Genomic DNA, 27,158 nt, shown 5'->3' with positions numbered 1-27,158 from the left:
ATTCAGCCCTCCATAGTCATGCATTCACAGATCTAACCACATATGGATCTCATATGGTTTGGATATGAAATGTCCACCACAAGCTCATGTGTAAAAAAAATTGGTCTCCAATGTAGTTATGTTCAGAGATGGGATTTGGGGGGAATGATTGAATCCTGAGAGTTCTGATCTCATCAATGGATTAATGGGTTGAAGTACTCATATTTGAAGAGACTATTGGAAGGTGGAGGGGATCTATGCAAGGTAAGCCTTCATTGGAGAAATTAAGTCACTGGGAGCTTGCCCTGGGAGGGTGTATCTTTGTGGTTCTTTCCTTTCTTTCTTTTTTTCCATGTTTCCTGGAAGCAGTGAGGTGAGCAACTTTGTTCTGCCATGCCCTTCTTCCATGATGCACTGCTTCACCTTAAGCTCAGAAACAATGGGGCCAGCTGGCCATGGACTAACACCTCTGAAACCATAAGGCAAAACAAATCTTTCCTTCTTTACATTGTTTTTCCCGCGTCATAACAATGAAAAGCTGACTAATAGGATCAAATATACTCAGAAATAATTGTACTGAACATATACAGACTTGATTTCTGTTGGGACAAATGACATGTTAACTAACTCAGGCTGACTCCTTACTCCCTGGCGAGTAAGCAAGATCAAGGCCTCAAAGGCGGTCTCAATAGTTAATGATGATGAATCGGACCACCGTCAGGGATTGGTTAACAACAGTTCAGCGAATGTGATCAGCTCGTGCTTGCCATATAGTCCTATGGGACTCTCACCTGCGTGAACACCCCATGCCTTGCTGACCTTTAAGCTGATTGGTTCCCGCCTAGCCCCCACCCTACATAAATGCTGTGTGATTTCCTCAATAAACGAGTTCCTGCTGTGACTGGTCTCCCTGACGCGTCTGATTGTCCTCCGCATGGAGGGCTGGGAGTGGGCGGTCAGTGGGCCTTACCTATCCGGGTCTGTCCTTGTTGGGGAGTGTCCCCTTCCCTTGCCGCTGGTCGAGAAGAGCAAGGGGGCTTAAGACCCCGACATCTGGCACCCAACATTGGGCCCCTCAAGGCTGAACCGCAGCCAAAGCGAAGAGGCAGTTTCAAAACCGAAAGTACCGGCAGATCGGGCCAAGCGAGTTCCGAGGTAAGGCATCCCCGAAAAGATGGGGAAACACACACCACACGTGGTGACCCTGCGCTCTCAGCTCTTAGACTCATGCTGAAGAGTAGGGGCCTCGAGTGGTCTGATACACAGGCGGAAAAAGCCTGGGACACCTTTACTCGGGTGGCCTCTTGGCTTCCCGCCACTAATCTTTTTGACTGGTCCACATGGGATCGTGTAGAACAACTTGTTAAGAAGAGGGAAATCAATTTAGGGGAGGGTCCCCCATTGGGAGTCTGCCCTACATTATCCACCCTTAAGGCCTGCTTCTCTCCAGGACCTCCCAAAGGGGGCTCCAAGTTTCTCCCCAAAGAGCCGCCACCTAAAGAACCGCTGGCTCCTCCCATTGCATCTCCTTCCAGAAACTTGCCACATAGTAAACGTTGGGAGACCTTTAATGAGGAGCCCAATCCATCTCCATCCGCTCCTCCCGAGGTTGAGGAACCACGAGGGCAGCCAGCCTCTACACATAGCGAGGGTCCACTTCTGCCCCAGGGAAGCTCATTGCCACCATCTTGTCCAGATGGCAGGAAATCTTCCCAGCGGCCATTTTATGATACTGGGGGAGAACGCACTGACTCTACCCTCCCCCCTCCCTGTATGGCCTTCCCGGTAAATGCTAATCCAGGGGGTAACCGGCCTGCTATATGGTACCCTTGGGAGGCACAAGATTTAAAGGAACTAAAGAAAGCTGTTTCAGAGGATGGGCCCAATTCCCCTTGGGCTGAAACCATCCTCCAGGGCCTCGCCCACTAGCAGTGCACCACTCAGGATTGGAAGAACCTAACTAAAGCTGTCCTTCCTGGTCCTTTATATCTAAAGTGGTGTGCCTTTTTTAATGAAGAACGTCATGATCAGGTTGAATGGAACCAGGCCGCTAACCCTCCCATCCCGGTTACTTATGGGATGCTCTCAGGGTCCAGTGACCAATTCTCTACTGGCCTCTTACAGGCTGCCATCCCAGCCCCATATCAAGAACAAGTAAGAGCCCTAAGGTTGGCGGCATGGAAAAAGCTAGAGGAGGGCCCCTCAGAACCCCCCATCGCAGGAATTACCCAGAAGGCAACTGAGGACCTAGCAACCTTCATTGAAAGGGTAGAAAGAAGCCTTCAGAGAAAATTTCCTCCAGGGCCCCTAAGAGATCAATTTGTTAAAATGTTAGTTTGGGAAGGAATGACTACCGATCACAAATTGGCCTGTGCAGGGATGAAAGATCGCTCCATGGGAAGGTGGATAGTGGCTACCAAAGATATTGGCACGCAAGCGCATCAGTCTCAATCCTTGGTTGCAGCCCTACAGGCCCAAACTGCCTCACTTGCTGAGGCTCTCACGGCAGCCTTGTCACCAGTCGGGGCTAAGGGCAAAGGAGTATGTTATGGCTGTGGGCAACCAGGCCACTACAAGAGGGATTGCCCCACTGGTCGGGTGTATTCTGAGGCTTTGCCCGGACGCTCTAGGGGTTCAGCTCAAAGTCCGGCCAGTTCAGCTCAAAGGCTGGCCACCCCCAAAACACCTTGCCCAAGATGCAGAAAGGGATTCCATTGGCAGAAGGATTGCAAATCTAAATTCGACATTGAGGGGAAACCTTTAAACTAATCAGGGGGCACCCTCCAGCCCCGTCACACAAAGGAGGTTTCTCCCCCAATAGCCCCCCTAAGGCACATTGGACTGTTCCCATTGTCCCCGGGGTCAGGCCAAAAATGGACATTTTTATAGCAGGAAAGAAATTCCGCTGTCTCATCAACACTGGAGCAGATAGGACTGTGTTAAGAAAGGAGGAAGTTCCACCTCAATGGAGGTTGATTCCTGGCCCCCAGTTGCTTGGGGTAGGAGGTAATACTAAATCAGAAGAGACCAAAGATTGGCTCAAATGGCAGGATGTGGACGGTGCCCAGGGAGACATGCGCCCCCTCGTGGCCTCAGGTCTTACTGCAAATTTACTAGGACAGGATATCTTAGGGGAAGCAGAGGTCTATATAACAACTGATCACAAGGCAGTATATGATGACCTCCTTGAGCAAGAGGAATATGAACAACAATTTAATCTATCTGGCCCTTTTAGCAATTACAGAGGAGACCCTCTTTTTGAGGCATCTAGGCAGAAGGTCCCAGCTCCCCGGGTAAAGCCTCACCCCCAATCCTAAGGCCACTGTTCCAATAACGCCAGCAATCCAATGGCTCCCAGGTCCCCCAATATGGGTGGAACAGTGGCCATTACCTCAAAATAAGCTTCAACATTTAAGAAATGTACAAGAACAACTAACCTTAGGTCAAAAAATCAGCCTTTAGCTGCCTTCCAAAGACACTGGGCCAATCAGGTGCCTACCTGAAAGTTGAAGTTGAATGGAAAGATCCATTAACTGGATGCTGGCGTGGTCCTGATCCACTAATAAGTGCTGGCAGAGGTTTTGGATGTGTATTCCCAGTTGGAGAACCAAACCCTATCTGGGTGCCGGCCAGGAACCTCAAATACCATCAACCAGAACAATATAATTCATCCAAGAGCACACCCTCTTGAGGTATGTTTACCGCAAGTATTCTAAAATCCCTCCTCCTCCTCCAACTTCGACTCAGCTGTTTCTGCTTCCATTCCCCAGCCCAGCCCACCTAGTCCTCCTGCCACGAGGACCCACATATGCTGGCGTGGAGGGAGTAACCAGCCCAACCATCAGTGGCATGTCCTAGTAAGGAGTATGATACAGTAGCCCCAGTCCCTACAAATATTGGGAGATAATTATTTCACAATTTTCTGCATCCAAACCTGAATTGATTACTAACCAGGAATAAGGGTTAAAATGCCCTAGGCATCAAGTTTCTTCTGGAATATTTTGGCCCCTTTCAGATCCAAATCTCAGTCAAGGCTTACATTGAAATGTAAATAGAGAAAGCCTGAAGGCTCAGTAGGAGACCAGTCTCAAACCCAAGAAAAAAAAAAAGGTAAAAAAGAGCCTTACCTAAACTCCAGCAAAAGTAAATTTTATGGTACTTTACTAAAGTAATTAATGGCCGTATCATTTTTCCAGGACTCTTGTTTTTTTTGAATTCTACATTTTTTTTTGAACTCATGACTTTTTTGATCAGTTCTATTTTTTTTATTCAACTAGAGTTTTTGAACATCTGTTACATTGCAATGGAGATTCACCTATAAAGTTACAAGGCCTTTGATTTTGTGTTATGTGTATGTCGTGCTGTCTGGTGTCATGTTTTGTCTGTATCAAAACTGAGCGCTCCTAAAATTAAAATTTAAAAATGGATCCAAATATTTAAAAAGGTTCAATTTAAATTGGGTAAACTAATAGAAGTAAAATGTTTTGAAAATAACTCGCAAGTCTCTAGGTGGTCAAACTAATAAAATGTTGATGTTAATAAAATGTCTAACATCAATTTTTCTAGGACTTTCCTCCAACAAGAAAAAGCTGGAAAATACTGTTCAGGACACTTGTCTGATATCTTGGTTTTTACAAAATAAGTGAATTAGAGTTGACATGCATGGGATTACTCAAATGTGTTTATAGAGAAAATTGTTTTGTGTCATCACTAAACTAAAAACAAGGTTACTAATAGTTATGTCCTAACAGGTATAATTCTATATACAAAGGGTTCTAAAGGTTTCAACTGTGTTTCAATTAGAGTACTATAAATAAATGGAGTAATTTATATAAATTAAGAAATTTCATGAGAGTTGTAAATGCTAAGAAAGTCTGTAAAGGGCAAGTTTCAATAAGTTTGCATGTAACTAAGTTGGTTGTATGTATGTGAGACAGCTAAAGCTATTTAAGGTTTTTTTCCTAAGGTGAAGTACTAATGTTCTGATATAAACCAAGTTTAATCTATATGGTAAAATGACAAGGATTTCTTAGAAACACTAATTTATTCTTAACTTTGTGTCTTTTAAGTTTTATTCTTTAGAACAATTAGTCTTAAAAATTGGGGTATACAATTATGGTTAAACAACTGTTAGAGTATTGTACTAGGTTACAGAGTCTGAATTTTTCTTTAAAAAAACTAATTTGGTAAGATAAAAATGTTAAGGTAATTGTGAAATGGTCACTCTTTATATATTAAATGTGTTCATATTTTCCAGGTATATAAGTTTTTAAAGCAGGGAATTTATCAAGCTGCTATTCTCCAAACTAAACTTGTCTGTAATAGTAATTTTAAACTTAAAAAGAGTAAATTTTATTGGGGATTTATTTCTATCATTTAATGTTCTATTATAGGACCTGTCATCAATAGGGCATATGTAAAATTTGTTAAATGTATTTCTGGAGGTTGTTGAGATTCTGATTTGTTTAAAGGTTAAACACAAAAACATTTAGACACTTCATCATACAAAAGGAAAGTTAAAAGCTCTCTCAGCATTTCCTTAATTCCTGTTTAGATACAATGTTAAACTGTGTTAACTAATGTTCATATAGACTCAGGATTCAATATATGTAAACTGCTTAAAATGACATTTAAGAAAGAGTGTAATACACAGTAGCATAAATGGGACAGCAGTGATTGAGACTGGGGTCTCTGACCTCATGGCTTTGGACAGTGGACTTCCTTGAGAGCTACACAGAGCTCCTAACACTGCACTTTGCAGCTCTACCATGTTAGATCTACAGGCTCAACTTGATTCCTTGGCTGCTGTCCTCCTGCAAGATCGTCGTGGTTTGGATCTGCTAACGGTGAAGGAAAGAAGGTTTTGCCTGTTCCTTGGTGAGAAGTGCTGTTTCTACGCCAACCGCTCTGGCATTGTACAAGATAAAGTCAAAAACCTACAAGAAGATCTGGAACATGGTAGGAGCGAGCTCCACTCTAATTTCCTCTGGACTAGGTTACACGGGTAGCTCCCCTACCTCGTCCCGCTTAGGGGACCACTAATCACCATTATCCTTGTGTTCACCTTTGGGCCTTGCATAATCAATAGACTTATCCATTTACTGAAAAGCTAGGCTAAGTCTGTGCAGCTCATGGTGGTTCGACAGCATTATACCGCCCTTCATATGATGATTGGGAGCCTTATAGGATCATGGATCACTCGTATCAAGACACTGGGGTCTAAGTGTCTCTCCCTTAAGCCCTGCTCCTCCTGAGGGGCCCACATGAAGTGCTAAGGTGGTAGTCAATGACGGGTAAGATTCATGGGGAGCTCATACCGACCTAAGACAGGAAATGAGGGCTAGAGCCTCATTGTCCAATGACGGGTAAGGATGTTGCTCTGCTGTGGACAACCTAAGACAGGCACACCTTCGAGTAAGGCAGACCCCCAAACTGCTAGGGTGATGGTCCATGATGGGTAAGACCCTTCCAGACACACCCTTAATATAAAAAAGGGGGATATGTTGGGACTAATGACATGTTAACTAACTCAGGCTGACTCCTTACTCCCTGGCCAGTGAGCAAGATCAAGGCCTCAAAGGCGGTCTCAATAGTTAATGATGATGAATCGGACCACCGTCAGGGATTGGTTAACAATAGTTCCGTGAACGTGATCAGCTCGTGCTTGCCATATAGTCTTATGCGACTCTTGCCTGCGTGAACACCCCATGCCTTGCTGACCTTTAAGCTGATTGGTTCCCGCCTAGCCCCCACCCTACATAAAAGCTGTGTGATTTCCTCAATAAACGAGTTCCTGCTGTGACTGGTCTCCCTGACGCGTCTGATTGTCCTCCGCATGGAGGGCTGGGAGTGGGCGGTCAGTGGGCCTTACCTATCCCGGTCTGACCTTGTTGGGAAGTGTCCCCTTCCCTTGCCGCTGGTCGAGAAGAGCAAGGGGGCTTAAGACCCCGACAGATTTCTTCTCATTATTCCCTAAATAATCATCACAACTATTTACATAGCATTTACATTGATTTAATTATTAAAAGTAATCTAGAATTGATTTAACATATATGGGAGAATGTGTGTAGGTTCTATACAAATACTAGACCATTTTCTATAAAGGAATTGAACATCCACTGATTTGGGTATTAACAAAGGTGGGGGGCCTGGAAGCAATTCCCCATAGATATGGGGAGAGAAGTGCATTCTGAGGACAGACGCAGATGACATGAAATTCCATTTCTTGTGATGCACAGCATTTTATTTGTGCTATTTGCTTTGGCAGACTGTAATATGTACTGACCACAGAGGAGGAAACAAACTTGTTTCAGAGTCTAATGATATGATCACATCTGTTAAAAAGTATTGTACTTGGGACAGAATATTTTTAAAAAGGTTATTTTGAACAGTTTGTTGGCTGAAAGTATTTTGCTTTATAGTTACTGGTAACAATTATTGTTAAAACATACTACTGAAAGTGATAAGACATTGCATCAGAAAAACACTTTACAACAAAAGAATGGAACATAGAAGATGCACTCTTACCGTATGACCCACCGGCAAACCATACTTGATTTAGATGGCTTTGGATAATGGGTAGCCTGGAAAGTCCCAGAAGATCCAGTCAACAAAAATCCTCCATCACAAGCTGTGGCTGCAGAAAAATGCCAATTTATGTTAGACAAAACAATCTGGAGATTTCGAAGGGTTAAGTTATTAGCAGGTCTCCCAGCTTCTAAACAGAGGTTCAAAGCTGGGCAGTCTTATTCTGAGCTAAAAAGAGGCAGGTAAAAGTGTAAATAAAAGAAGAAGAAGAAAATTTTTAACAATTCCATCTTTTCCAATTTTCTGAAAATAGAATATAGGCCACACTTGCAATAGCATTCTACAACAAAACAAGAGGAAGCAAAAAAATATGCAGAATTGAAAAGGGAACAAAACAAAATCAATTTATGATATCAATTTGCAAAGCTGGTGAAACTTCAATAATTCTTCAGACTTTACATGTGGTTTCATAAAGGTGTAAACATATTTGTGCTTCACAATATTCATAGTTTTCCAAAAGGTTATGTCCATGTGTCAGATATTTTTCTATTTGCTAGGCTCTGTTTCAGCTTTTTACAAAGCAGGATTATGGCATACTTCTCCAAACCCCTTGCAGTCAGATGGAGTCATATGGTTGAGTTGTCCTCCAAACTATTATGGAAGTAAGAGTTGGCCACCAAACTCTTATGGAAGTAAATGCTTCTATTTCCAAATGTTGTTTTGCCAAAGATGTTCTATAACATTATTCTCTTATCTGTGAGTAGGTTGTGGAAGATCCTATGGAGGACTCTGGGGACAGAGAGGGTAGCTGAAAAAGATCTGATATTCTGATTGCCTACAGAGAGTGCAATCCCTTCCCATCTTTCTTGGTATGATATAGGTGAACTATTATTGTCTCAAATTGCTAAGAATTTTTATAATCATGGTATTTACTCAATATTAAAGAATATGATTGGTTTGCCTGTCCCTGGAGTTGCAAAGTTTTATTAAAAATGGATAACTCCAGGGTAAATTCTGATCAAAAGGACTTCTTGCAAATTCCTGCATGGAATCAAAGATGGAGAATATTCCTGAAGGAACTTAAAATTATAGCAGTATCAAACTACTAATAACAGTAAATTTCAAAAGGTAAAAATGCTATTATTTCAAGATGTGGGGCTGTGCTATGAGCTTTTGTATATATGCTTTTATTAATAAAAGTTTGTTCTTGCAGAAATTAATTTTGCTTATGATAATGGAACATGATAGACTTTAGGGTAAGAAGATGTAACGCAACCTTGGATGAGTAGGATTGCTGAGTGTTCAGGATTGTGAGTGTGCAATGCTTATGTTTTCTAGTGCGCCATCAGAAAAAAAATTCCAAGGGTGAGGTTAAAATGAATATATCAAATTATACCAGTCATTCATTTGTACTATCAGAAATGTTGCCTGTAGTGGGATGGTATTCTTCCAAAGAATATGTTCTTAGAACCCACTGAGAGCTCCTTCTGCTGGTTCCATATTTACCAGTTGCTTCTTTGCTCTGGGCATTGACTTCTCCAAGATGTATATAAATCAAATATGACTTATGCCCATCCACAATGGTCTATTATGCACATACAGGTGAGGTATGCAAATTCTGAGGACACTCGCCAACTTTTAAATAGGCCTACACCTTCTCTTAAAGACTGTGAGTCAGCATCTTTCCTTCTCAGAGGTCAGCTAAAAAGTGAACTTTCTTGCTGATGCAATTCTAATCAAAAGCAAAAAACAATTTAAAGAAATCTTGGTTTAGCTATACTCAGCTATAAGTTGTGCAAACCTAAATTACTGAAGACTAAAAAAAGAAGCTGTGTGAGGAAGTCAACATTAATATGACTCTATTAATAACACAAACTAAAATTAGAGCTCACAGCTGGAGCAAAATAAATGGATGAGACAGGGCAAAGGTTAATTTCATATAGAGAAAAACCTCTTAATGTTATGTGTTTTTCTGTGACCGTAGATTGATGGACAAGGGCTTTGAGGTGGGAATTATGCTACTACAGTTCAAGTTGGTGCTGCAGTGAAGTTCACTGGACTTTTGTGCTGCCCATCATCAATGATTAAAATGAATACAACTTGAACTCTTGAATTCCCAATGGATGAAGATAGGTTAATTGATTGAATTTTCTGCCACCTTATTTTACAAGTAATTCAATCAATAATATATACAAGGTTAACATTAATAAAATGCAAATAAGGTAATCAGGGAAATGGGAAATGAGGTTAAAGACAGTCACATGGAAGGTTGCTCAGAATTAAGGTTTAATAATCATAAAACTTTTATGATAATAAAAATAATGGTGCAGTTTATGCTTTTAAAGCAAATTTAGATAGTTCATTCAATTCTAAAACTGAAGCCCACCTCATGAGTTTATAAGTGCTTAGCAAAATAATTCATTGCCTTAAAACTTATTGGGGGACAAACTGTCACTCTTTTAGAGTTATTTTTTGATATACATTGATATTAGTTTATGAAAATTATAAATACCACGAAAATAGAGACAAAATGATAGTGTGATATATTTTCTGATTATTTGGTTCATCTAATATACTCGTTATGCCTTGTTTTTCATTTTTTAGTTATTAATCATCATTTCATAGGTTTAATACTATGTGTCTGTCTTTGACATACATTAATATTTTTGAAATAAAAATCAACATCACCTCTGCTACCTCATGATGGCACACTTGTATCATATTCTCCCTGAAAAGATTTCAGAAAATCTGTGAAAACTATAGCAAAAAGATCGCTTTTTTTCCTCTTCGAGTAACTTAGTTATATAAAATAGATTAAAAAAATATTCTGTAGCCTGCATTTTCTACCAATATATTCTGAGTGCACTTCACAGAACATAGTTAAACTTTGTAGGTTTGAATTTTAGCCAAGAACATTTGAATTGGGGTTGCTGAGTGGAAGTCTCTTTAGCAGAGTTGCCTTTTCTTGAGTTGATGCTGGGAAACAGACCAACTGTCCATCTTATAAAGTATGTACCCAGTGGAGAGGTAATTTAAAAATTTTGCTCCTCATTGGAACATTCATCTTTAACTGATATCAGGCAAAATGAGAAAAGTGTAACATATAATAGAAGAAGCAAGTAGAGCAAATAGAAACTGCACCCTTAACACACTTTAGGAACTAACTGTATTCATACTCAATTTAAAAACTGATTATAAACTATACCAAGAAAAGGAAAGGAAAGAAAAATACAACTCATTTTTTCTGTTTAGCATTTAAAAATAAATTCTCAGTTAGACTTATTCAAATGGTTCTTCACATTGCTGACTAATCCATGCTGACATTTATGCGGTGATCTTAGGTATGTTACATATCAAAATAAATTACCCAGTTAGATGTTGCTTTTTTTATGCTTTTAGATAGGAGGTGTCCCACAAAAACTTACGTGAGACAATGCAAGAAAATTTAGAGGAGAAATGATTGGTACCCTTAATCTAATCAGTGCATTTAACCATTGATAGGGATTAACTGGGTGATAACTGTAAGTAGGTAGGGTGTGACTGGAGGAGGTGGGACACTGGGGATAGCACTTGGGGTTTATATTTTGTCCCTGGTGAGTGAAACTCTGCTTCCTGGTGGTCATGTTCTGAGCTGCTTTCTTCCATCACAACCATCTGCCGTGTTGTTCTGCCTCACCTCCATCCAGAGTGGTCTCAGTCAACTGAGACCTCTGAAACTGTGAACCCCAAATAATCTTTTCCTCCTTTAAATTGTTCTTGTCAGGTCTTTTGTCACAGCAGCGAAAAGTTGACTAAATCGGCTTTCTAATAAATGTTTCTAAATGGGACTGAGTTACAAAATGAAATAATAAGTCAGAGAAAATATGTTTGCTACATATTGTATGATATATAAGCATTTAATAATAAGAAAATAATAACAACACTAAAAATAAATGCTAAATATACAAATAAAGCATAGATGTTTTATTTGTAAGACAAGTTGTTGACTATTAGTGTTTGCATTATTGCCATTATTGCCAGAATTGCATGAGGCAAACAAAAGCAACAATCAATATCGAGTGATGCTCGCTGAATTAGGTGCTGTTAAACTAGGGGAAGGTGATGGTAAAAAAGAATTCAATTTCATTACAAAGTATAGTAGTTTAACATAGAGAAGGGATGAAAAACGATGACTCATCCCTCATTAATGATAGACATTGCTGATCAGAGTTCTTAAAAAGTTATCAAGTGGAATTCTGTAAAATTAACATCTATAACATTATGTAATAAAGTTTAGGAAATATTAGTATCATTATTTCTAGATTTTGTATTAAATTATACACATGGCTACTGGAATAGCTCATTCTTTAGTACTTTCAGACATCTGATGTATGTGTATGTACAATGAGAGAGGACAAAGGGAAGGGAGAGAGACAACAGGTGGGTGATCTTACCACAAATTTTGTTGTCTTCATCGGAACCATCTGGACAGTTTATTTCTCCATCACAAAATAAATCAACTGAAATACACTTCAGAGTATCAGCACAAGGCCTAAAGTCAGGTGAACACTCTATTGAGACATTTCCTTAAAAAAAAAAAAAAAAAAAAAAAGATTTAAATTATAATCTTGCACTGTACAATGTTCAAATATTTGTTACTTGTTTTGTCATTTACCTCCTTATTTAACAAGCATATATTTCATTTTCCAATAGAAACATTTATTTCATTTGATGAATGAAGTATTTGTAAATATACAGAATTTTAAATTTTGAAAAAAAAGTTTCTATATAAATGGTAAATGAAACTTGTTTTAAGCTTGATAAATTAATATTAGAGTTTGGAATTTAGTCCTTAATATTTACACCTGCTGGCATTGTTGTTCTGTGTGGGGCATTTATCACCAGCAGCATCTAGTAGCCAGTTCATTTACTCTTAAACTTATTTGAAAATACAGTGACTTCTCTAGTGATAAATATTCTGGGGAGTAAAAGTACATCAATGAAAGACATTTTAAAGTAAGATAACATGCTTAACACTCTCAGTACATTGGTACATTGAGTAGTAGAGAAACCCATGACTATTTTAGTCCTATATCTCTTTGATTCTTGACTCAGAGATTCAAACACACCCCTGCTAGGTTCCATACCATATTCTGGTCAGGATCTAATCAAGTTACAGTTCTCAGTCTGTCTTCCCCTTCACTTGACCATTTCCACATATGTAAGTATAAAGAGGCACCAAGAAACACATTTTACATCTAGAAACTATCATGGAAATTTTTAAGTGCAATACTAAAAGTAAAAAAATATTCTCAAATGTCCACAAGATAAGACATAGGTTTTTATTTTTCAAAGTGATGTGGGTATTTGAATATTTTTGTCTCTGACTAGAATAACAGTGATGGCTTAAAGTTTCTGAAATCTTTAACTCAATAGCATTTATTTTGTTATTGTTCTTAATCTCTTAAAGCCAGCACTGTACTGCCATCTGCTGGGTTTCAAAAATATAAAAATGTAAAATTCTGAAATTTCTTATGATCCATAAAATCAACTTGGAAAATAAAAAAAAAAAATTTATGTCAATTAGTCTACTGATGTGAAACTTTTATAGACAGGGTTACTACACACACACACACACACACACACACACACACACACAACTAAGCATTTCATAACTGGCTCCAATTAAAATGGATGTAAACCATTGGGAAATTTATGGAAAACCTAATGTCTAAAATAGCACATAAAGATCAGAGTAATTCTAAAATGCCAAAATACTCCCATTTTGAAGAATAAAAGAATGATAAAATGTTATTTAATAAAGTTCAAATGCATATCAGAATTGCCGTATATAAAAGCTACTTATCCAAAGAGTCATTATCATTGAGTGAGTCCCAATCTGGAGAAGGCATAGTGGTTGATAGTACTGCATAAATGTTTAATAAATAAATAGCTGGGAAAAAGAACTTTAGCTGAAATTTTACATTATTTTAACAGTTGTTAATAGAATCCTATGTATTCAGCGTTTAGACTAGATCTGGGCACATCGCTAGGAAGACACGTAATTTTGGCTATCCTTATTCTTCTCATGCCAGCTTTGCTTCCAGAGGCTTCGCATCTTTGCCCGTTCTCCATTGAACAATGGATCAAACCTGGGCAATAGACAGCACTTGGGACCCTTCCATCACATTAAGGAGCATTCATTCCCCACAAGTCTTCATTCTATTACTTGTGTCATGGAACTTTAAGGGACAGGGAGGAGTGGATGTGTAAGGAAGAGCCTCTATTCTCACAGAGCCTGGAGTTCAATAGGAGACTGGTTCATTAATTATTTTTTTTAAAGATGTTTAAAGGAAGTGCTGTAGGAGCAGCAAGAGTTAGGCAGTTAGCTTTCTTCTGAAGGAGAGATTAAAACTATCTTCACAGAAGAGGTTGGGTTTAAACCGGATTTTGAAGGATGGTTAGAAGTGAACCAGGAGGACAGGTGTATGGAACGTAGGTGAAGATGTGACAGGAGCAGATTCATATGTGGAAACCAGATGAATCTGAATTATCTAGATTAAGGCAGAATGTTTCTGGAACACATAGCAGGAAGGGGATTTGGTGCCAAGTTTTAGGGGACTTTTAAATCTTTGTTAAATATGAGAAATGTTTATCTACAGGCAATGACATATAAAGTTTTCATATATTTGCATGACGGGACCAGCCCATGTTTCATAAAGGCAATTCTGGGGTCATGTAGAGAATCACTTGGAAAGATGTGAGCAATGGAGAAGCTGTTTCAATTCCCCAGGTGGACCTTAATAATGGCCGAACTCTCCCATTGGCAGAAGAGATGGGGCTTGGAATGAATTGCCACTTAACAAAGTTATGAGCTTCAGTGATCAAATGAGTTCCTGACCAAGATCAGAGGAGGTGGAAAAAAAGGAGCAAGTGTTTAAGTGAAGAGCAGTTGAATTACTAATGGTGTTCAGTCACAATAGTGATTAGAACAGGAACTTATGATGGGATTAGAAAATGAATCTATTTTGAAGCATTTTCACTTGAAGATAGAAATATTAGATACTCTTATTTAGGTTTTGTTCATTCTTTCTCTCCAAATAATTTCATAAGTACTCTTCAGCTGATTTGATCCGTGAAGAGACAGAAGTTTCTCATTTAGAAATTAAAGTGGAAAACACAAGTGTAATTGTTATACAAGGATAATGAGTTTCAGGATTTTGTCAAATCATAATTTTACCAGATCTTCTTTTTATTATTCCTTTATATACACATTTATGATTATATTTTCTGACAAAATGATTAAGATATTAGCTGTTACGGAAATGTATGATATGCCAGTCTTTTTGTAAATGACCTCCATTCTTAAAATGAGAGTTCATTGACTACCTGGTTTGAGTTTCATTCCTTAATTTCTGCCCTATTATTTCTTCTTCTCTAAAAATTACTAAGCTGTACTTCTTAACAGAAAATGTTTGGAAGGAGTTAAGAAATCTCGTTAAAGAAATGTACTCACTGAAAACAATAATTGGTTCACTAGCAGTTGATCACATTACCTGAATATTAGTTACTGTTTGTTTGAGTGGGAAAGAGAATTTCATATGTTTTAAAATTTGTAGTCTTTTCCTTCAGGATACAGATTTTTTACCTACTATGAAAATGCACCAGTAAATTTGTATGGTTTTGGAATTATTCACATAGATCATTTTAATTATCCATTTATATTTGTATAGAGAAGGATTCAGGATATACTTAAATGTGATCACTTCAGAGTGATCTAAAATCAAAACAATGTCTAGTGGTATGGGACCAAGAACACACTGCGTATACATTGTGCAGGCCAGTGCTAGACAGCATGGAGGATAATAGTAAAATCTTTATCTTTTATTCCAAATCACATAGAAGAAATGTTGTACATGAGACAAAATTGAAAAATTATAATTTGGAAATTTTGGATTTCTATTTTCCTGTCACTTATATAATAATGCTTAGTGACCAGAACTATTTAAGACAAATTAGTCCAAGATTCCTATAGTTCACATAGTACTAGAAATAGTATCTGAAATTGGGCATGGTACACATGCCTGTAATCCCAGCGACTTAATAGGCTGAGGCAGGAGGATTGCAAGTTCAAAGCCAACTCAGCCGCCAAGTGAGGCCCTAAGTAACTTAGCGAGAATTTGTATCTTAATTAAAAAGATTTAAAAAAGGAAAAGGGAACTGGGAATGTGGTTCGGTGGTTAAGCACCCCTGGGTTCAATCCCTGGTATCAAAACCGAGTAAATGAAATAGCATAGGAATCCATAAATGACTGAATTGGAGACCAATTTCATTTCACCGCACTATACTGGAGATAGATATCACTTCACAGAACTTCTCATTTACTTTAATAGAACAAACTAGTCTTTTTAGGAAGACAATGACATTTCAATCTAAATGAAATTACTGTGGACAGATCTATTAATAGTCATATCATTGAGTATGAACATCTTAGAGGAGAGTACTTAGTGATAAATATGTTCTCAAATGCAGAAGAAAAATATTTTAATTGTATATATGTATATACATATGTGTATATATATATGTGCATGTATATATATATATATAAAATACAAAATATGAAAGGAATGAAGTCTCTGTGTCTCAATCTTGGATCAATTAAATTAAAGGGTATATCTTAGCTTCTTTTGGTCCAATTTCATGTTCTTCACAAAATCAGCCAACTAGTCTTTTTCTTCAGTCCCCAAACTCTTCCACATATTGGAATTGTACCAAGATTACATTTTCTATAAGATTGAGAAAGCCCATGATAGTGACACTTTTGTTTTTCTGCAATCAATGCCTGCACAGTCAGCAACAAAGGACTAGAACAAGCGGCCGTCTAGAAACCCTTCAAGCATATGAGTAATTGCCCAACAGCCCCACTAGGCACTCTGTAGCAGCCAAGAAATCAATCTGTATAATGCCACGTTAGTTCCTAGCTCTCTCCGCTAGTGTTCCAAATGGGTTAGTAAAACTTTACAGTAATTGGCAACGAAGGCTGCAAAACAATACAACATAACCCTCATGGACTTTGTACCTGTTATCATACAAAAATTCTCTGGCAGAATTTATAATAGTACTGATGCCAGCTATATGATGCATGCATTTGTTGTTTTTTCTCAAACTCTTTCTTCCAGGCATATAAAAATGAAAATAAACTTAACACCCCTGAAAGGCATATTCATAATAAATTACTGCTTGGAAACCACAGTTCTCAAGTTTAATTGCTTCATTCCCCTCTATAAATCTATACCATCTTGCCTTGGGAGAGGAATAAACAAGAAGTATGTTTCAGGACACATGTAATACATGGATTTGGTGAAAAAGGGAATAGGATACTTTGCCACATACTTAAAATAACTCTTTGAGAACTGATTAAGTTAATTAAATATAGCATTCAATAACAGGACATGTTTGGAAATTAAAATTTTTGGTTAAATAAGTGACTCTATGAAAATGAGCGTTGCCAAAAATAATCATGTTATTTTATTTAAACTTAGATTTTGAAAAATATTCTTTTTAAAAAAAATCTACAACTTTAACTATTATTATTTTTTTCTCTCTTTGGACAAAGTCAGTAGGGGAAGGAAGAACTGATCTGATATTGATTGTGACCCTCCAAAGCATGGATCACTGTGTTGGCAACAATGCGGTAGAATCTGTATTATCTCTTTTTAATTCTCAATCACTTTCCAATACATACTTTTTTTAATCTTGATTTTTCAGATAATAAAAATAAAGTTTGAAGAAGCTAGATAGTTCCCTAATACATATGGAATAATTGGCAGAATTAGGTAAAGGGTGGATTCACTCATGTTTTTTTCAATGATTGAGAATTTTATATTATTTTTTATCTTTATTTCAAATCTCAATTACTGACATAAAATGTGAAAGGCAGACCAAGTGTCTACTGATGCCATTCTGTAATTGAAACAACGGAGAGGTGATGGAGTACTCTCTCGTTCTCTGTTCCCTCGTTCACCATCTTCTTCATCCACAGGAAACTGAGCATATGATTTACCAGTTCTCTGCATTTATTGACAGGTTTGTCTTTGGAATAGTAAGGGAGAAAAACTTGTTTAAAGTTCAAGAACTTCTTGATTTGTTCAGCACTGATTCTTTTTTCCCTAAGTCATTCTGCATAGTTCTCTCAGGACTGTTTATCCAGTTCAGAGGAGCTCAGTAACTATGGGTGACATGAACCATTCCATGGATTCACAAATGGAAAAATTTTAAAAATGGGACATTAATTTGGATATTTGGATTTTAAATGTTTTAGTAATATATTTCTTAAAACATATGTAAATTTTTTATCCAATATTCATTATTTATATTGTGTATTTTTTACGATTTATTTTTGTTGTAAAAAAATGGGATACATCTTGTTTCTCTGTTTGTACAAAGAAAAAAAAATGTAAATTACCTTAAAAGATTTAGTATTAGCAATTCTAAAATCATTTTTCCCCAAATATGTGAATATTTTTTTCACTTTAGAGAGGGAATGTGGTCTTATTGCAGTTTTAAAGTTCATTGAGCTGCTGTGTGAATGTACCAAAACACCACAGCAGGCTTGCTTATGCTGCCATATATCTTTATACACTTTAGAGTTTTGATGGCTTGTATTCTAAGAAATTTTGATTAATGATTCATGTATTACTTTGCATTTCAAATATCATATGAAACCATTTTAAGCAAAAATTATTAACTTATAAAGAGGGAATGTTTATGGTTTTACAAATGTTCTTTTCCTATAGTATATAACATATGATATAAACCTAAGTAACATAAAATGCTAGTGTAGTAAGTCCCCTTTATCCATACTTTCATGTTCTGTGCTTTCAGTTACTTTAGGTCAAATATATTCTGAAAATATTTAATGGTAAATTCATTAAATTAACAACTCACAAGTTTTAAACCCTATGTCATTCTAAATAACATGAAGTCCTGCACGATGCTGCTCTATTCCCATATTGGTTGTGAGTTATGTCCTTTTTTCAGTGTATCCACATAGTATGCAGTATCCACCTGCCAGGGTCCAGCCCTAGCAGCAGTCGGGGGCCGGAGGTGGATGGGAGGCGTTAGCGCAGTGGAGAAACAGCACACAGAGACACCAAGTGTTCTGAGGCTGAATCTTTATTGTTCAGAGTCTTTTTGTATGTTTTTTCTTTGATATTGATTACATCATTTCATGGTTAATACAAGGAAATATTAAGTAAAAAGTCTTCAAGAGTATAATTAACGATTTTGTCAATAAATATGTTTTTACTGTATGATAGCTTAAAAAGAAAACCAGTTCCAAGTAAGGTAGAGGACACTGTGCTCCATTTAGTTTTAATTTCCCTGAGAGAATACGACATTAAGTTTCTGTAAAAATTACCCCTTCCAAGAACTCTAATGTTAGTTATTAACAGTGGAATGTTTTTTGTTATTACTAACAGAGAATAGAGAAATCAGCTTATAGTTAATATTTATTCTATTTCATGTACTCAATGACGGACTAAAACGCTAACTAGATATAGCAAGAATACGAATTTTACCTATGATTAACCTATTTATTAAGTGGGAAAAATATTCTTAAACTTAATCATAAACACTAAGAAGGCAATGAAGACCAAACACCACATCAAAGCTCAGAGGAATACACTCTCATATATAACTTTTAGAGAATTTTGTATACTAAAAGAAATCACAGGCTCCTTACAAATTTGAGCAAATCATAATTGCTTATTTATGATTTCATCTAAGTATTAATATTAAACTTTATTGTATGTTATTTTGTGTCCCAGCACCATGAAATCTCCCCAGTATTCTCTATAATCTGAATCTAAGGATATATTGATTATTAGTAGTAAAAGCAACTGCACATGGAGACATGCCACGCCTATGGCCCCCAAGGAGGATGATTTTTCAACAGAATGGTGCCAAATGTTGAATCCTCTACTCCATCAGAACTGTGTCAAGTGTTGGAGTGGTAGGAAATAGATGTGGCATCCACCCATTAGTTACTTAGGAGCTCTCCCAATTATCAGATTGTTGTGTATTGCAGAGCTTGGTGCAAATAACTCATATTTTCAGAAATAACTCCAAACTACAATAGTAGTGATGCCAGATGGCAATCAGATATACCAAAGAGATATCTTATAGTGCTTTTCTGAAATAGAAAGGTAAAATTTTTTTTATAAAAATTTTATAACAGGTATTTATATTTAATAAAAATCATAGTATATACAAATGCTTCTCCACTTACAATAGATTCCCATCCCAATAAATCCATCATTAATTGAAACTAGGTAAAATGTCTTTAATACATCTAATGTACCAACATTTAGGTAGTAGTCTAGGCTAGACAGGCATTAGCCTACAATTGGGCAAAATTTTCTCACACAAAGCATTTTTTTTAAATAAAGAGTTGAATATCATGTAATTTATTAAATATCATGTTGAAAGTGCAACCAGAATGGTTATATGGGTACAATACCATCATGAAATTGAAAAATCACAAGCTGAACTATTGTAAGTTGGAGACCATCTGCATAGAGTTCAGAGATATCAGCAGTTTCAGGCATCCACTGGGCATCTTGGATGTCTCCTCTCTGGATAGAAGTGACTGCTATATTACTGTTGGGAGTTAATTTAGGATCTACACAATATTTATTTATTGAGTTACTTAAAAGAATTAGAGTCACAAGTAGGCAATTTAACATGTAGAGTAAGTCAAAACTAGGGAAAGCATTTTAGTTGCTTGGCAGAAAAATGGGAGCAGAGTGGACTAATTACTAGGAATCCAGAGAAATTGACACATCAAAGATATATAATGGGAACTGGCATAAAGTAGACATTTAAAAAAAAAAGCAATTATTGAGTTAATGACTTCAAGGATAGTTTGGTCATATTTTGGCAACCAGGACTTTACTAACAGGAAGAAGCATGTCTACATTGTAGGTAGAAGGAGCAATCAAAATAAAAATATCCCTAGTATCTGATGAAACCATCATGTTTCTGGAAGACATTTTCATCCTGTTGATGACATTCTTAGCAACAGATAATGACCATGGTTTTAATAGAGTGAGGTAAGATAACCCAGGCATTAGCTCCCAATGTATTGTCACTTTAAACCTGAGTCTAAAACCACAACCTTCTATGTTTCAGTTTTCTTATCTATACTACAGTGATAATATTAACCTGCTGTGGCTTCATGAGTTTTCAGGAGTCTAAACTGAAACATGAGTGAAACCTTTTAAAAATATATAGAAATAACATCATGTAGACTGACCTTGAGTTGCCAGAGGACTGCTGGTTGTTAGGTAGTCTGTAAAGATAAATGACATAATTGTGAATTATTACTATCTATTACCTTAGAATATGTCACTTGTATTTGAATCTAAGAATATATCTTGCATGCTTTCTTATTTGATAGTTTAGATCTTATTTTAAGTGACAATAATCGTATATGTTTATGAGGTACAATGTGATGTTTTGATATATGTTTACAATATGGAATGATTAAATCAGGCTAATTCATAAATCTCTCATATTGTACACTGTTTCTCATTGATTTCTAGAATTACAGAGTGAAGGCGTTTAGATTTGAAACTCATGCTTATTCTCCAAGTACAAAAGAGGATGTTGTTCAATAATCGTTAAGTAAATATGGAGATTTACTTATTTTATAATGACTGTAGACTTAAAGATTCTAGGTTAAATAGAAGCATTTTAAATAGAAGCATGGGATATGCTTAGGCTGTGGGCTCTGAAATTAGGAGGAATTGTTTTTGATTTCTTTATTTAACAGTTAATAACTGTGACTCTCCAGATTATAAATTAATTCCTTTATTCATTTCTTTTTAAGTAGAAAAATATTACCTCCTTTTTTTTTATTGTAAACAAATGGGATACATGTTGTTTCTCTGTTTGTACATGGAGTAAAGGCATACCATTTGCATAATCATACATTTACATAGGGTAATGTTATTTGATTCATTCTGTTATTTTTTCCCTTCCCCCCACCCCTCCCACCCCTCTTTTCCCTCTATACAGCCCTTCCTTCCTCCATTCTTGCCCCCCTCCCACCCCCCATTATGTCTCATCATCTGCTTATCAGTGAGATCATTCGTCCTTTGGTTTTTTGAGATTGGCTTATCTCACTAAGCATGATATTCTCCGATTTCATCCATTTGCCTGCAAATGCCATAATTTTATTATTCTTTATGGCTGAATAATATTCCATTGTATATATATACCACAGTTTCTTTATCCATTCATCAATTGAAGGACATCTAGGTTGGTTCCACAATCTGGCTATTGTGAATTGAGAAGCTATGAACATTGATGTGGCTGTAGTATGCTGATTTTAAGTCCTTTGGGTATAGGTCGAGGAGTGGGATAGCTGGGTCAAATGGTAGTTCCATTCCAAGCTTTCTGAGGAATCTCCATACTGCTTTCCAGAGTGGCTGCACTAATTTGCAACCCCAACAGCAATGTATGAGTGTACCTTTTCCCCCACATCCTCGCCAAAAAATGTTACCTCCTTAAAGAATCATTTTGAAAATTGTGATATAAAATGTTATAATATAGGAACTGAAACAAGTAAATACCTTAAAAAATAGGTCTTTCCAATATTATGAAGATGACCATGATTATAGAAAATACTGAAATTATTATATTTATAAATTGCATAACATTTACATTTTAAAAATAATTTATGTGTTAACTTTATATTTAGGAATACTTTTGAGATATGCAAAACAATTTTGTTATTTATGATTTTCAGGATACAGATTTTCAGAGGGGTAAACAGACATACTCAATGATTCTGGTAGTTTGTAGAACCAGGATTAATGTCAATTTTTTGGCTTCAATTCTAATGCATTTTCTAGAGCAGAATAATTTTATAGTTTAAGGTAACTAAGGTTAATTGTAAAATTTGTTAAGATTTCCAAACTGAACTTTGTCAGTGGTGGAGTGATCTTGATAAGACAAAATGAATTTCTGAATTGTATGAGCAATTAAAGTTAGGATGGAGTAAAGAATATGCTGAAGCAGAGCAGTTAAAGTCGAACTTTGGATTCTCCTTCCCAAAGAGTGCAATATATATTGAAAATCATCATTTGAATGCTGTTAAAACTTTCTTTCATATTCAGTGATTTTACAAACATCATGGCTTCACCATCCAGTCTACATGATCTGAGTCATATTTTGAAACAAAACACACATACACATACAACATATAAAGTTTTAAATATTACAAGAACATTGAAATTGGAAATGTATACCATTGGCATATTAACTAAGTATTATGAACTCTGTGATATTATGACTATATTGTTCCTCACCAAATGTATGCAGCTTGCATTTTCATGTGAATACTAAATATATCAGTAAGTGTTACAGGAATAAAACACAACTTTCCCTAATGTGGTGGAGATTGATGACCACAAACACATTTTTTTTAAATGTCTTAACTACTGACCTGAAACAGTTGCAGGCACAACAGTTATTGTAGAGAAACTCTCCAAAGATGCTGGAATAAAGTAAAGTTGATTTGACAATTGTGCTTTCAATATGAATATGTTACAAATCATCGAGTCCAGTTTGAATATTTGTTCAAAGGCATCTGATGTTTTAGAGCTCCTGTTTTGTCCTTTCCTGTTGACTATTCCTATTCATGATATGGCTGTGATTAATTTCTAGTATTTGCACATCTGTCTATACAATTTACTTATGCAAAAAGTTTACTTTATGAGACAACATTTTAAGGAAAGTATCTATTCATTGATTCTATAGTTATATTGAAGAATTAGTATTTACATCAACTAATGTGGTATTAGTCTCCTGTGGTTTTGCACTGAAACACGTGGAAGACCTCAATCACAAAGTAATTGTGTACCTAACAATATCTGCAATGAACCAAGTACAGTTTAAGTATAAAATGCTTTACACAAAGAAGAGTCGTGTACTGGTTCTTGGGAGCACCATGCCAGTGTGCTTACAAGGACCTAAGAGTTGTACCTTATGTCTATGGGTTTTCTTTACTTTTCTGTGTTCATAGTGTGTATAAAGGACAAGCAAGTGCTAATCTACATCTAGTTTTTCTAAAGAGGTTGCCAGTGCATGAAAAAAAGCAGAGTTAGTAAATAAATTTTGTATGTTTTGTGTTAAAATTCCTAAGAACGATTGTCTTCTGAAAATTTGAGCGTTATAACCCACTGGGTCAGTGAAGGGCCAGAATGCTCATATTTTGAAGACATTTTCAAATTAGAACTATTGTTACATGTGTGCAATTTATTCAAGACTGTCATAGTGAACAAATTGAGTCCTTACTTAAAATATCTAGTCTGTTAGTTGTTTAGAATTGCCTGATGTATGTTAAGTGTAAAGATAGTAAAATATCACTTTTTAGATATCTTCTTGCTAAAATTCATATGAAACATTGTCTTTGGGGAATGGAACTGTGAAACCACCTCTGTGAGCAGTATAGCACTGTCTGTACTTGCTCAGTGATGTGGAGGAGGTTGGAGGGAAGCAATTAAAAAGGTAACATGTCAGAATGTTCATACTTGGACATTTTCAGTCATCAGTTTTCTGTATGTTTTGTGCATTTTGTTTTGCTTTGTATATAGTGTATATAATGGACAAATGAGTTCCAATTTTGCAACACCTAGTTACTAGATGTTAAAGAACTTGCCAGTGTATAACCAAGTAGTTAGTGAGATTAGCACATTTTGTACATTTTTTGTTGAAATTCATAGGAAAGCTTGTCTTTTGGACATGAAGTTGTTCAGCCATCTCCAAATGTTGCATATGCCTCTACTCGTCCATTGGACTGAAAGTAGAGGAAAAGAAGTGAGAAGGGAAAGGTTTAGGACAAACGGTCCTACTAGGAGATAGCTCAGATTATAACCATTGCTATGGGTGCAATTTGATTAACCAGAGCTGTGTGCATAGTGGACAGGTTCTTGTGTAGACTATATAGTCCTTCTACATATTTAGAAGTGCTTGACATATTTAAATATAGAAATGGTAGAATTAAAACTTTTTATAAATATCTTTTAAAAACTGATTGGAAATACTGTGTTTGAAATTGTTAAACCACTTCTGAATAGAATAAAATCTGTACTTGTTCATGAGTTGAGGAAGAAAGAAGTTGCAAAAGGTGTTTTGGTAGAGTATTCTACAAAATTTCAGCTTACCCATTGCCCTGTAAGGTGCATTTCATTTAACTTTGCTGTACTGTGTATATCATACACATACTGGACAAAGGAGTCCTAATTTTATAATGTCTAGTCTTTAGATATTAAAGAAGTTGCCAATGTATATATAAAAAGGTAAATACCATTTTCTTCAATTGTAATATATTTAAAAGTTTTAAAAGTATATGAATCAACTTACAAACTATAAAGGAAACTGAAGCATATGTCATCAAATACAGAATGTTCTGGTCTGCTAAGTTGCTCATTTCACTATTTATTTTCAGTGTGTCTTGTTCACATAAGATCTATGACAGCTTTTAAATGACATATGGTACATTATTGATGAATAAGACGACAAGATTCATAAAAATTTTTATAAAGAATATTCTAATTTTTTTCATTTTGATAGTATTTAATAAGATCTCAAGATAAGTATGAAATTATCAATTTAAAACAAAATAAATTTGAAAAAATCACATGAAATGGAAAATAGTAAAATCAAACACCTAAAATTAAGATTGGTGTCTTGTTTATAAATTTCTTTTAATGCAGTTCAACAAATTAAATAAATTTTTAATTTCAACTTTTTGAAGATATTCATGAGTTGATGTTGCTAGTTTATGGCATTTGTAAACTGATTCAAAGTTAACTCAAAAGACAAAAGTCGTGGTTTTATTGAGTAAATACATAAATATAAATATAAATATAAAATATCTACAAAATATATAAATATGTATAATTAAATATATATATATATATATATATATTTGCCATACTGGTATTAAATGCAAGATCTCACACGTTAGGCAAGTACTTTATCACTGAGCCACATCCCCGCTCAATATTTTCTAAAATCATAAATCTCATTCCTTAAAACAGTCCAACTATAAAGAGTCATAAAAATAAATTACAGCATTTTGCCAAATGGCAAATGCAAACCTCAAGAAACCAAGACACTTTTAAATAAAAAAGCAAAAACCAAAAAAAAAAAAAAAAAAAACCAAAAAAAATTTTAAAAAAAGAAAAAATTAAAAAAAAAAGGAAAAAATTTTTAGGAGAAAAATGACTACTGAAAATGCACTGAAGAACATTTTTCAAAGATAAAACCATTACAGGTAAACTCTAGTAATGAGGGTTAAGAGTACACACATTAGGAACAGATCACCTAGATCAGAATCCTTTATTTAACTATAAATAGCGTGTGCTTTTAGGCAATTTTCTGATATTATCTGTGCTTTGGTCTTCTACTCTGTAAAATGGGGTTAGTAAAGACATCATATAACGGGATCAATGTGGGAAGTAAATGTGTCGTTAGGTAAACCACCTATTCAGTTAATAATGACTGATAGTAATTTTCAGCTCATCGGATTCAGACAAAGGTCTAAAGTAGACCGCCTGTGCCCCAGTAGCTGTGCTAGAGAAGCAAGCCATCATGGGGGCGGTACTAAGAACATCAGCTTTCTCAGTGAGCAGGAGCTGCAGGATGCAGGAGTAAACTTTATGGAAGAGGAAACAGCTTGATGTATCAACACCGTGAAGAGAAGCAGCTAGAATTGCAGTTTTATATCTACTATTCTAAAATCATAAATCAGTATATGGACTTCTGTATGTTTTCATATATTTGATTTAAAGATAAACCTATATTGAACAATCCTATTTCATACCAAAACTATTTGAAATGAGGTTAGGTTATTCAAAATTTGTTTCCATTCTACCTGGTGTGCATAGTTATTTATTTGTTGGTGTTATTTTGGATGTGAGCTTTCTAACATCCTAAAATCTGTAAATTCCCAAACAAACATGGCCTTGAAGTTTATAGCCAAAGGATTGTGAGTCTAGCAAATTTCTACTGTTCTCAACCAAAATAATCGCAGTGTAAATATTGTTGAATTAAATTGAATGGAGAGTAACGAGTGAAAAACTTAAAGCATTAATAGATGTGCTGTCTACTTCCTGTTATTTTTGGTACCCCAAATCTCTTCTCTTCTGGTTTATTTTTATTATAAATATTATTAATAAAAATAAGGTTTAATTTTTATAAATAAGGGATGAGATAGATCAAATCCATTGCCTCCTCTATTTTTTTCCCTAGCTTTTCAATTAGAGACTGAATCTTGCCCCTTGAAATATCTATGCCTCAATCAGAAAATCTTAAGCGCTACTTTCTGATAGAGGGTTCCTGAAAAGTCCATCTATACTTGACCCATGTAAAGAATGTGACAAGACTCACATTTACCCATACCAATATTTTCAGAAGCTTTATGACATTTGATATTTTACAAACTTTCTCACTGACATTTTTTCTTCAAACAGTTTCTCCATATTTCATTTTTCTCATGTTAATGTGTTACCTCAGGCAATAAGACAGGCTCCTAAAGTCAAGGATGATCCCACTGCTTCTCTGGTATATTGCTAGAATCTTAATTTCATAGCTTAATGATT

General features: G+C 35.9%; 1 protein-coding gene across 2 annotated transcripts in view; it reads right to left on the bottom strand.

Annotated features, from left to right (window-relative positions):
- Window positions 1-27,158, bottom strand: part of TMPRSS15 (transmembrane serine protease 15) — a gene marked incomplete at its 5' end in the record, with an annotated part of 139,087 nt that overhangs the window by 95,866 nt on the left and 16,063 nt on the right. Inside the window, 4 exons of one of the 2 annotated variants that reach the window (XM_079101223.1) lie at window positions 7,507-7,615; window positions 11,940-12,071; window positions 20,801-20,836; window positions 22,997-23,047. In XM_079101223.1, coding sequence (XP_078957349.1) covers window positions 7,507-7,615; window positions 11,940-12,071; window positions 20,801-20,836; window positions 22,997-23,047 — 328 coding nt within the window. The remainder of the gene's footprint in view (window positions 1-7,506; window positions 7,616-11,939; window positions 12,072-20,800; window positions 20,837-22,996; window positions 23,048-27,158) is intronic. The other variant, XM_079101224.1, reaches the window with a different exon arrangement.

This window comes from Sciurus vulgaris, assembly GCF_902686455.1.
Source record: "Sciurus vulgaris genome assembly, chromosome: 10".
Classification (NCBI taxonomy): Eukaryota; Metazoa; Chordata; class Mammalia; order Rodentia; family Sciuridae; genus Sciurus; species Sciurus vulgaris.
Note: the sequence above shows the minus strand (reverse complement) of the source record. Positions and strands in the feature narration are given on the sequence as shown.